Source organism: Mercenaria mercenaria, chromosome 18, assembly GCF_021730395.1.
Source record: "Mercenaria mercenaria strain notata chromosome 18, MADL_Memer_1, whole genome shotgun sequence".
NCBI lineage: Eukaryota > Metazoa > Mollusca > Bivalvia > Venerida > Veneridae > Mercenaria > Mercenaria mercenaria.
Window position 1 is genome coordinate 27,293,333 of NC_069378.1, and position 12,825 is coordinate 27,306,157.

General features: G+C 35.4%; 1 protein-coding gene across 11 annotated transcripts in view; it reads right to left on the reverse strand.

Moving 5' to 3' along the window:
- Positions 1 to 395: 395 nt before the first annotated feature.
- LOC123537945 (dystonin-like) overlaps positions 396 to 12,825 on the reverse strand; it is a 145,713-nt gene continuing 133,283 nt past the window's right edge. For 6 of the 11 annotated variants that reach the window (XM_053530499.1, XM_053530500.1, XM_053530497.1 and 3 more), the window contains 3 exons: positions 10,565 to 10,726; positions 6,452 to 6,571; positions 396 to 4,200 (listed from right to left, as the gene is read on the reverse strand). In XM_053530499.1, the coding sequence (XP_053386474.1) occupies positions 3,833 to 4,200; positions 6,452 to 6,571; positions 10,565 to 10,726 (650 nt within the window). In that variant the 3' untranslated portion in view covers positions 396 to 3,832. Of the gene's footprint in view, positions 4,201 to 6,451; positions 6,572 to 10,564; positions 10,727 to 11,115; positions 11,197 to 12,825 lie in introns of all 11 variants that reach the window. The other 5 variants (XM_053530505.1, XM_053530504.1, XM_053530503.1 and 2 more) reach the window with 4 other exon arrangements.

The window sequence follows — 12,825 nt, forward strand, 5'->3', positions numbered from 1 at the left end:
TTTCAAAATCCCTTAATGGATGGAAGAGTTACAGCCCGGACAAGAATTTACCGGACGCACGGACGGACAGTGCGATTTTAATATGCACACCTTCGGGGGCATAAAAATAACCAAGGTGGGGCGCAGGATTGTTGCCGACGCGGACGCCACCTAGAGTAGGATAGCTTTCCAAATACTTTATATAGTGCAGTTAATAAGGACGATAGTTTCTTTCAATTAATGTTATACAGGAAAGGGTGTTCATACATATACTTTGTTCGGTGTCATTGGATTTATATTCAAGTTATTTTATTCAAGTTATGTGTATACATATAAAAAGTTCTACAAGCACTGCTGCCCCGCCCCTTCCGCCTAACAGAACCCAACAAATCTTAAACAGACAAGAAACAAAGGTATAAATTTGTATACATTTTATTAACATTTTGTATACAAAAACAGCCAATAATTTATGCTGTTTCCCTATTCCTAAAATACGATATGTTAAGTTTGGTTCAACATGGAACCAAATAAATATAGTTCTGACATATATATGTGAGATTATGTTGTGATTTAAAAGATACCAGCATATTGTGTAACAACAAGGCATATATATGCTCACAGAGAGACCTTACAATCAACAGTGGTCAAAAAATGAACGATAAAAGCAATAGAAAGATCAAAGTACAAGTGTAATCTGATTGGTCGAGACTAGCAGACGTGTAATCTGATTGGTCAAGACAAGCACATGCCTAATCTGATTGGTCAAGACTAGCACATGCGTAATCTGATTGGTCAAGACTAGCACATGTGTAGTCTGATTGGTCAAGACTAGCACATGCCTAATCTGATTAGTCAAGACTAGCACATGTGCAAATCAGACTTGCATGCAGTTTTGTCACAGTTTTATCGCATTCTGTTACATTAAAACATACTATTGCCTGAAACAATCAAACCTTATTAATAAATTATATATTTATGCATGTCTCAAAATTATCAGGTCATTTACATTTTAACGCATTAAACATCTACAGTAAAAACCAGTGCCTAATTTTTCAATTTGTGTCAATTTATCAAACAGAACATTATATAGTGTATTTCTTGTATGGCATGTACAAATCCAACTGTATGCATAGTCAAGCGCAGAGATCACAATTTTTTTTTCCACAATTTCTACAAAGAATTACATAAACCAATTGTCTACAACCAGGTCTGAATAAAACTCAATCTTATAAAATGAACAACCTATTAAAGTATCACAGTGAAATTGTATTTTCGTCTCTGCTCTGAAGAGATTTAGTGTATGTGTAACAATATTTAACAGTATACATAGTAAAAAGCATGTGTAAAGTATTTCTAAATGAAACAGTATGGAAATTGTAAGGTGAGCAACAGATTTTAAGGCAACTTTCCTCCATATGAGCTATTTTTTCTTTAAACCATGATAAATTCTAATGTCCTGATCCAAGAATATAAACCTCAATATCATTTTCTTGAAAATATAGATAATGAAATATGGACCACTTATTTTATGTAAATTAAGAACTTGTTAAAAACATTTGATACATATACAGTGAAACCCAGCTCGCTCAAGCCTCAATGGCTCCAGTTTGGGCAAATGGGCTTACATAAAAAAATCATATGAATGAATAATTCATGGGAACACTAACCATTTTCCTTGTAGTTTAAATATACTCAAAATTTAAGACAGTTTGAACATTTTGCACAATTCATCCCCTTGAAACTTGGAGCCATTGAAGTTTTACTGTTTTTTTTAATAGGTAAAAGTTTCAATTTCCATATCAATGTAATTGCTAAGGTAAACAACAGAAAATCAGTACATATACTAGTACTTGTTACTTCTATCAATACGAAAATAAACCAGTTAGAACTGGCTTGTGTTTTCCTTTGATTGTTACTCAAGTCATTGAACAACAAAAATACTGTTTAATCTTCAACTGTATACTACAGGAAACAACAGATTCAAAACCCAGTCTTCAAAATTTTCCTTACTGGAGGCAAGTAAATGTTTTAAGTCTTACAGCCTTAAAATGGTGAACTTCAGTGTATACTGAAATAACTGGAGTGGAATATGGCAAAGAATATAAAAGTTTTGATATGTTTTAAAAATAACGTGCATATGAAAATGACGGATGACTTAACAGTGAAATGACAAAAATGTATAATATCAATTGACAATATTGTGTAAAATATGTACAAAGTTTGCATACTAAGGCAAAAAAGACTCTGTTTTGCTGTTTAAAATCACCTTGGAAGCTACACTCCTAAGCTATATACAGCTTCTTCTTGAACCTACTCCTAATTATATAATTTACATATTTACAAGAACTTTAAAATGACACACTCTGATCCTGTCAACCCTTTATTTCTGAAATGAACTCTTCCTTCTTGTGAAAAGGAAGCCTCCACTGTAATCAAAAGGGCTGGTAAGACAAATCAGACATTTTTAGAATAGCTATCTCAATTAACAATTGAAACCTTGATTAAGGAATTCTAAAATTAGTTACCGTGCAAAAATAAAAATGCATACGCAAACTTGTTAGAAAACCTAACTTTAATAGTCGTGTAAGAAATGTATGTTACAAATCTTGTACATGTACCTTATATTTCCCAAACATGTACAACTGCTGTTCCTACCTTCTAAAAATAACAACAGATAATTGCTAAATGGCAGTCACAAATTTGTGGAAAAAATAACTTAAAACATTCCTATATATTTTGATATATAAAATTTCTGATATGTTTCAATAAATAAATTCACAGGATTATTACCAAACCTACAAACATCTGAGACAATTTTTCTTGAACAACCTTCCACATGTATACATATATATATTAGATATATGAGCCGTGCCATGAGAAAATCAACATAGTGGCTTTGCGACCAACATGGATCCAGACCAGCCTGCGCATCCGCGCAGTCTGGTCAGGATCCATGCTGTTCGCTAACAGTTTCTCCAATTCCAATAGGCTTTAAAAGCGAACAGCATGGAGCCTGACCAGACTGCGCGGATGTGCAGGCTGGTCTGGATCCATGCTGGTCGCACACCCACTATGTTGGTTTTCTCATGGCACGGCTCATATGCCAAAAAATAAATAATTACAAATAAAATTGACTGGTTATCACAATATACAAAGCTCTGGAATGGTATACAATTTTTTGGAATGTATAAAATGAGGACATAACCAAGTCATTCTTTTCAGACGACCAGCAGTCTGTATATAAAGATGTAAATCACACTTAACTAGCATTTTCTGCATCAAAAGGTAACTGCCTATTTCAAAACATTATAATATATTTCCAGGGACCATAGTTAAGTATTTGTGTATGTTTTTCCTACTATGTGCCACTGTCAGTCCAGCTGGTAAAAATGTTGATATCTTTAAATAAACACATTATTTTCTCAATCCAAACGTCTATCATTTGTTACCAACAGCACAGGTACAGGTTGTAGTTGTATAACCTACGAGAGATTAACCATGATACTGTATATCTTTAACATTCTGAAATGTGTAACTCCATTTTCTCTATTTATCAACTATAACCTAAACCTTTGCTAGCTTCAACTGGCATTTTAACAATGGAATGCCCAATCAGAAATAAAATACCCATTTTAAAAACATTATCGTCTGTATCATTATTCGCAGCTCCGTAAAAAGCTTAAAAATCCATTTGGAATTCATATGTACATACCAGGAACTTCACTGGCGCACCAAGCTCACTTGAATGACTTTTAAAAATGTATGTTAACCACATGTATTTCAGTAACAAGGGTTTATACTGGCACTATTGGAACATGAACATTCTAGAATAATATCAGTTACATATCTGACGCTACACTTTTGGTGTTTTTGGCGTAGTTGGGAGACGTCTAGGTCCATTTGCCATGGTCGGTGTTGTTCGACCGCTTGGTGTTGGTGTAGTTCTACCTGTTGGTGTTTGTCGACCAGATCTTGTTGGTGCTGCTTTTGGCGTCGAAGATAAACGTGGAGTTGATAAAGATGACCTTGGAGGTGTCGGGGTAGTTGATCGCCCAAATGCTGTTGATGGCGTTGGTGTTGTGGAGCGCCCGAATGGTTGTCGCGGGCTCATGTAACGTGGTGTACCCGTACTGGTTGAAGGCGTGCGTGGTTTTGTTGGAGTGGTGATATTTGATGATGAACTGCTCAGACGCTTTGAACGGGACAAGCTTCCGGATGAACCTGATGAAAGTAGGGACAAAAAACAAGCTTGTTAACAATACAGACTTCATAAATCCAAAAATAAAATCATACTAATATACAAAATTAATATATATGATTATTAAATATAAGAGGAGAATAAGAGAAAACAAGCATAAAATGCAAAGATATGAAGGAAAATGAAAGAGTACATTCTACATATTACATAAATATAAATCATATATCAAACCATGCAGCTAACTGATTTCACACTAGCTACAATACACATCTTTGGAATCTGAAAATGCCGACTACTAATTTTCTGTAAGTAGGAGTTAACACTGTTTTTCTAACTACATTGTAATTTTCAAATTCCAAAAGAAAACTGGCGAGCCAGTTCAAAACATGGTCTAGTCTAAAAAGCATGTTGTTAAATTTTCACTGCAATTTACAAATCTGAAGATATTTAAAATGTTTTCAGGACAAAAGCAATCAGACTGCTTTCTCAGAGTGGTATCCCAAACATTTCATAACCTTAGAGCCAGTATCTTAAAAAAATATATCTATGAAATACAACACAATTTTCCATAAACAATGCTAAAAGTGTCAGAAAAGAAGACAAGATGTGTCAAACTGCTCTGTGCTTACTAGTCACTTCAAACATATTCTCTGCATTGGTACTTTTAGTGCAATAATTTTCGAACAAGAATTTTTATTTTTCTAACACTGAATTAAGGAAAAAACAATTTCTTGACCAATTACATAATTTTATAAAATAAGTCTTGAAAGAAACCACAAATTATTGAGTTAAAACCTGCACACAACAATTACAATTAATCAAATATAAGCTTTTACCAAAAATTATTTTACAAGACTTATTTTTTTTTGTCTAAATGTCTTTTATAAAATCAACTATATCTATAGTAAAAAAAAAAAACTAGATGATTACTATTTTTCCACGCCCATATATGCATATAAAAAGTACCATTGCAGAAAAAAGAAAATTCTGTTAGCAAACTGGTGATAAATAGCACAACAAAATGAAGTTAATACAACAAAATAAATATAACAGAATAACTGTATATCACTGATTTTGAAATAGCAGATAGGAAAATCTACAACTGTTGTATAGTACAATTTTGTCTACAACTTCACAAACATGAAAATACTGTAAAAATTCGGGAATTCTTGAATTTGCAATCTGGATATACTTCTCTTACGGTACAACCTCAAACCACTGAATACATGAGGATATTTTTCTAAACTATAAGCATGTGCAATGAAAGACCGAACTATAACTTCATTCTACATAAAATGAGTTCTCTTCTGTACAGAATGGAACGTGATGGAACTTTTTTCTTCCTTTTATATATTAGCATTGGATACAATACTAACCTGATGGAGCGTGAAGGTTTTATACAGTTGAACCTTAGCGGTCACCTTTATCTGTATTCCAAAGTTTTATATCAGTGACTAAGGTGAGCCTCCCTCTAAACCAAAATACTTACCTACTTCCAAACGCATCTCTGATTAATGTCTGGATCGTGTGATATATTTACCTGTCTGTACTGAGCTGTTTAACACCATCTTCATGTGAATTCTTACCAAGCAATCACAATCCATGTGATTTCTTACTCAGAAATCCATCGTGATATCTTTCCCCACTATTTTTGACAACATCTTCATATATAACTAAAGCAGAGCTCAAATACCTTTAGATATTATGTCATTGCTCAAATCCCAAGTGAGAAAATATATGAATGCAATGCAAAGGGAGAGAACTTAAATATAACCCCATTTTGTTGTCGGAGATTCTCAACACCGAGTAGGATGCCCGTCTTATTTGGTGTAGTGCTTCAACTGTATTTCAGATACATAACAGCAATTAGCTAACCTCTCCAGTGTTTCTGGATTCTGTACCAGCACGAACTTCACAGCAAGTAACAGACAACTTCCCCACCTGAGTTTGAAGGTGGATATATCATATCAAGCACTGTCTTCTGTCAAACAGTCACATAGAACAAACACCTTGGCCTGGGATCAAACCTCACAACCTTTAATCCGTATTCTATTATTCTACCTACTGAACTAACCAGGCTGGACAGAGCGGGTAGAGTAGAAATTACGATTAAGGACCATGAAAAAACTTACCTTTAACACTACCTATCTACTGAGCTCCTGCTGACTGTAAATAAATCCTTCAGAATAAACTCTTATTAAATCAAGAGCCATTTCCTAAACAGAGTTGGAAAAATATGTTAGAAAACTGAGGTCCACTTTATGAACAACGTACCAAAATCGGGATGTTTTCGTAACGAGTTCACAAATTTACTGTTTGAATTGCCGGACAGGTTTACCATTGATGTCGTCATCTGTTTACTACGTCGTAATGAACTGTCGCCGGAACTTCCCGCTAAAATAAATATCGTGACTTTGTGCTATGATCATATTTCTAGATATAGTGAGAACCAAACACGTGATCTGAATGAATAAGGTTTATAATTATGATATATATATATATACACATATGAGCCATGCCATGAGAAAACCAACATAGTGGGTTTGCGACCAGCATGGATCCAGACCAGCCTGCGCATCCCCGCAGCTTGGTCAGGCTCCATGCTGTTCGCTTTTAAAGCCTACTGGAATTGGAGAAACTGTTAGCGAACAGCATGGAGCCTGACCAGACTGCGCGGATGCGCAGGCTGGTCTGGATCCATGCTGGTCGCAAACCCACTATGTTGGTTTTCTCATGGCGCGGCTCATATATACAGTTAAGGTTAAGTGAAGCATTTTGTCTTTTTTTTTTTTATATTTGGATGAATTTTTGCAAGTGAGCCTTTTTTTACACCATGCCCTAACCGAGTACTAAAATAATTATACGAATAAAAAAGCAACTAGCTAATTTATAAATTTTTTGCAACTTGCAAGAGATAATTATTACTGCCTACATATATTTTCATTAATGTAAAAGCAATAATTTTTTATTTTAGTGCATTTTATATTATGTACTTTTTTACAAAAAAAAATCTACTTTGTCATCTCAGTCTTCTTTAAAAAAACGTATGCTTAAAGAGGATTTTTGTTGGTTTTAACAAAACACTGACACAATTATAGGTGACTTTCAAGCTTTTGAATGTGGAAGAAGATCCCACGTAATCCTCCGGGCATTATTTTAGGAAATGGTGGGCTCCTTGGTAGGACCGCCAACCTTCTATAAGCCACATGAAAGAATCCTACACCTAAAGCAGGGTTTCAAACCAATAGCGGTGCCGGGTAAGTATTTTCAGAGTCAGCGACCTTAGCCACTCTGCCACTGAGGCCTTATATTTGCTTTATGAAGATTTTACTTTTTTATGGTATATAGATGAAATTATATTTATTTATTTTATTGTGTTGGGTTTAACGTCACACCAACACAATTACAGGTCATATGGCGACTTTCCAGCTTTGATTGTGAAGGAAGACCCCCAGGTGCCTCTTCATGCATTATTTCATCACAAGCGGGCACCTGGGTAGAACCACACGACACTTCCGTAAGCCAGCTGGATGGCTTCCTCACATGAAGAATTCTACACCTAAGTGAAGCTTGAACCACAATCAATGAGGGCAAGTGATTTGAAGTCACGACCTAAACCACTTGGCCATGGGAGGCCCACTGAATGAAATTATAAGTAATTAACTTTAGTTTAACATGTACTGAATTTGTGAAAAGCTTGGACAGTACTGTTACAAATTTTATTATTAGTTTTATAATGTGTTTTTTCTATGCTAAACAGCAACAGAACCGAAAAATACTAAGCAAAATAAAGATAAACTTATTCATCTATCCTGTTATAACATTGCCATTATTACCAGTGATCAGGGTACGATAACTTAATCATGCATCAATTCTATGTCTTTTGTGAAAAAGCAAAATGAATGACCTTAGTAAATACAACAGTTTTGACATTTTTGAAAAAGAAATGAAATAAAACCCTAACAGATACCATTTTCTATATAATACTTGAACAGAAAACATTGTAAAACTGAAACTGTTGAAATAAAGTCATCACTAACCAAACGTGGAACAGTTGGAATAAATTCATCACTTAGCCTAACAGGAAAAGCAAACAGTTTTGATATTTTTTCTTTGCCAGCTGAATGAATTTTTAAATTTTTATTATTTTTTTTCTGACGTGATATTTCATGCACTGTGACTAAATAACATATAATTGAGCCGCGCCATGAGAAAACCAACATAGTGGGTTTGCGACCAGCATGGATCCAGATCAGCCTGCGCATCCGCGCAGTCTGGTCAGGATCCATGCTGTTTGCTTTCAAAGCCTATTGGCATTAGAGAAACTGTTATCAAACAGCATGGATCCTGACCAGACTGCGTGGATGCGCAGGCTGGTCTGGATCCATGCTGGTCGCAAACCCACTATGTTGGTTTTCTCATGGCATGGCTCATATAATGGTCTTACTACCAACTGTAACAAAAAATGAAAATCATTTCATGCTTTGGATATTCCAAAAGAAAAATTATAAGGTGTTTAACCCTTATCCTGCTAAATTTCTATAATGAACTTGTCCGTCTTTCAATTTGGACAGAACCATTAACTGTTAAAAGGGATGCATACCAAAAAGATACTGATTGAATGATAAACAGTGAAGGTTATGATCAGACTGCATGGATGTGCAGGCTGATCATGATCTGCACTGGTTGCAAAGGCCGAATCAATCGTGACCAGCATGTTAAGGGTTAAAAGCAGCAATATATCTTTTTTACAATATCAAAATACCGCAGGTCCAGTAGTCAACATTAGCATAGTTGTTATTTATCCATGACTGAAGGAGGTATCTTACTAACAAAGGAAATAATTTGGAATAAACTTTAAAATATACATAAAATACATAGTTTTCGTCTTTTCTTACTGTGTGGAAAGGTTGAAAATATATTAAAATTTACAAAAGTGTCTTTACTTCTGCATTTCACATCAAGTAGACCTTATTTTAAGTCTTTTAAACCAGTCATAAACATCCATTTAAGGGAACAATTAAAACTGCCCTATTATTACATGTGGCTTCTTAGCAGAGGTTAACCAATAGAGGATATGAAAAATTGCAACTTAAAACTTTGACTGCTTAAGCATAGTGGCAGCTAAGGAAGCATTCTTTAAAAATTGTAAAATATTGAATGTTCTTTTACATTTTATAATGTTGTTGTTTTTTTGTAATTATTTCTAGGCTGCATTGTATGTGTTGTCTTACTTTAGGCGTATGGATTATAAAATACTTTAATTGTTCAATGATTAGATTATTAAAAGTCACAGTAAGTAAAATATATTTTGTTTTCGAGGAGTTTAACATCACATAAACACAATTAGAGGCCACATGGCCACTTTCCGGCTTTTTTGCCCCTCCGTGAATTATTTCAGACACGAGCAGGCACCTTGGTAGAACCACTGAGCTTCTGTAAGCCAGCTGGATGGTTTCCTCACATGAAAGAATTCACCATGCAAAGCTAAGTTTTGAGCCTACAGCTGTGAGGGGCAAGTGATTTGAAGTCAGCAACCATTTTGGTCACAAAGACCCCTACTATAAATAAAAAAATGTTCAGATAAAACACTGATCATACTATTAAGTTAATAAAAGATAGTAGTTAGTTTTAATGCATCTAATCTAAAATTCTTAAAACCTTCATTTAAACCAGGCTCAATAATCCATCTAAATTTATCATTTTTTTGTTACTCTTACTTCTGATACAAAAGCAAACTATTTCAAAAATTTATTGAAACAGTTGAGTTAATATTATGGCTTAAAATGAATAAGTTACAAAATATACAATACATACTTTGAAAATGTTCTACCCACAACCAAAATGTTTAAATGCCAACAAACACCTGCACCAGTATGCATTTAGTTCAAAAGTAACAAAATTCAGCAAAAATGTTAGTATACAACTCAGAGTGATATAAAAAAAGTATTGCATGCTAGCAATCAGATATCGAACTACCGTATTCATGCATACGTAATGCGCACAAATTTGTCTCTCAACCCTGATTTTATTTTCATATAGTAGTGTTTCTGCTCTTTTAAACTGAGCCTTTTCCTTCCCAAATCGAGATCAAACAAAAACTACTTGAAGAGCATATGCCTGCCACTAGCATACAACAAATTTAATATAACTCTGTAAAAATCAAAACGCAAATTTCAAAAATCTCTATCTAGCAAGATCGCTAAATCTAAGGCTGATGCTAAAGCACCTACACTTTAAGCTCTTTCAAAAGTTTACTTTTCTTTAAAGTTAATTAGGGATAAATTTAAAATCTGTTTATAACAAAAATATTTCTTGTCGCTATTACAACTGGTTACCATGGTTGCCTGGATACGATTACGAGGTTGTTATGGTAAACAAACAAACCTGATGATATCGATGACGCATAACCCGTGTCATTTTGTCGTGATTTATACCCATAAGTCCCGCTCCCGCTACGCGAACGGAATGTGGAATTTCCGTTCGGTGATGTCGGTGTTTCAGCGCCACCTAGTGTCTTCCTGAGATCAAAATTTGTTCTCCCTCGTGCTGTTTAAAAAAGTTAGAGACAAAAAATGTGTGACGTTAGTGTCGACCAGCCACCAAAAACAGACGAAGGAACAATTGTACATACAGCAGGGACCTTTAAGGGAACAGCAAAAAAAAATAAAAAAAAAAAAACAATTATTTTGCTGGTTTTTGTTTTTAAATTTCTAGACAGAAAGTAAATCTTTAAAGCCTTTCTGCATAAAATCTGATTACTTTCACGCATAAAATTAATTATATAGCAAAACACAATGTTTGCTAAAAGCTCAGCTTTTCAACTTTCATTTGTGTTTTACAGAACTTGCAGATTACAAACTTTTAACAGTATACAAAAAGGTCCCGTTCTGTATTATGCCTCTAAAACAAAGAACTGAAATTTTGCATTATGTTACCATTAAGTATAAATGTTGAATCTTTGAACACATTTTCCTTATCTTGTAATGAATTGTCCAGCAACCGTTTAGTAAGCCCACCTTGTAGTAAAAAAATAACATTTTAGGCTCCACTCTATTGTCTGGCTTTCAGTTTTCAATCACAGTTTATTTACCATGTCTAAAAGTTTCTACAATGCTCTTTTAACACAAATTTCTCATAATTTCCTGCTCACAAATATGGAACTATTTAAAATCTAAAAGAACTAGAAAATGCTTTTGTAAAAAAGCGCATGTCTCCCCCAGTGCAAAGTCCTATAGGCAAGAAGTCAATAGGGGTCAGGAGCGAAAGTCAAAGAGACACTGATGGTTAGCTGCAATAGGGATCATCTACTTGGCATGTCCAGTCATCCAGCTAAATTTCAACACTCTTGGCCTAGTGGTTCTCAAGTCACTGTTCAGGCTCCTGTGACCAAAAAATGATTTTACATGCACAGGCCACTGTGACCCTGACCTTTAATAGACTGACCCCAAAATCAATAGGGGTCATCTACTCAGCATGTTCAATCATCCTATGAAGTTTCAACATTCTGGGTCAAGTGGTTCTCAAGTTATTGATCGGAACTGGTTATCAATGTTCAGGCCCCTGTGACCTTGACCTTTAACAGAGTGACCCCAAAAACAATTGGGTTCATTTACTCTGCATGAACAATCATCCTATGAAGTTTCAACATTCTAGGTCGAGAGGTTCTCAAGTTATTGATTGGAAATGGTTTTCAATGTTCAGGCCCCTGTGGCCTTGACCTTTAACAGAGTGACCCTAAAATCGTTAGGGGTCATCTACTCTGCATGACCAATCATCCTATGAAGTTTCATCATTCTGGGTCAAGTGGTTCTCAAGTTACTGACCAGAAATGGTTTTCAATGTTTAGGCCCCTGTGACCTTGACCTTTCACAGAGTGACACCAAAATCGTTAGGGGTCATCTACTCTGCATGACCAATCATCCTATTAAGTTTCAACATTCTGGGTCAAGTGGTTCTCGAGTTACTGACCGGAAATGGTTTTCAATGTTCAGGCGCCTGTGACCTTGACCTTTAATGGAGTGACCCCAAAATTGATAGGGGTCATCTACTTTGCATGACCAATCATCCTATGAAGTTTCAACATTCTGGGTCAAGTGGTTCTCTAGTTATTGATCGGAAATGGTTTTCAATGTTCAGGCCCCTGTGACCTTGACCTTTGAATGAGTGACCCCAAAATCAATAGGGGTCATCTACTCTTCATGATCAATCATCCTATGAAGTTTCAACATTCTGGGTCAAGTGGTTCTCTAGTTATTGATCAGAAATGGTTTTCAATGTTCAGGCCCCTGTGACCTTGACCTTTGAAGGAGTGACCCCAAAATCAATAGGGGTCATCTACTCTTCATGACCAATCATCCTATGAAGTTTCAACATTCTGGGTCAAGTGGTTCTCTAGTTATTGATCGGAAATGGTTTTCAATGTTCAGGCCCCTGTGACCTTGACCTTTGACGGAGTGACCCCAAAAACAATAGGGGTCGTCTACTCCAGCAGCCCTACAACCCTATGAAGTTTCAAGGTTCTAGGTCAAATAGTTCTCCAGTTATTGCTCGGAAATGAAGTGTGACGTACGGACGGACGGACAGGGCAAAAACAATATGTCTCCTGGGGAGACATAATGATAACCAGTCATAACAGCTTTCAAGTA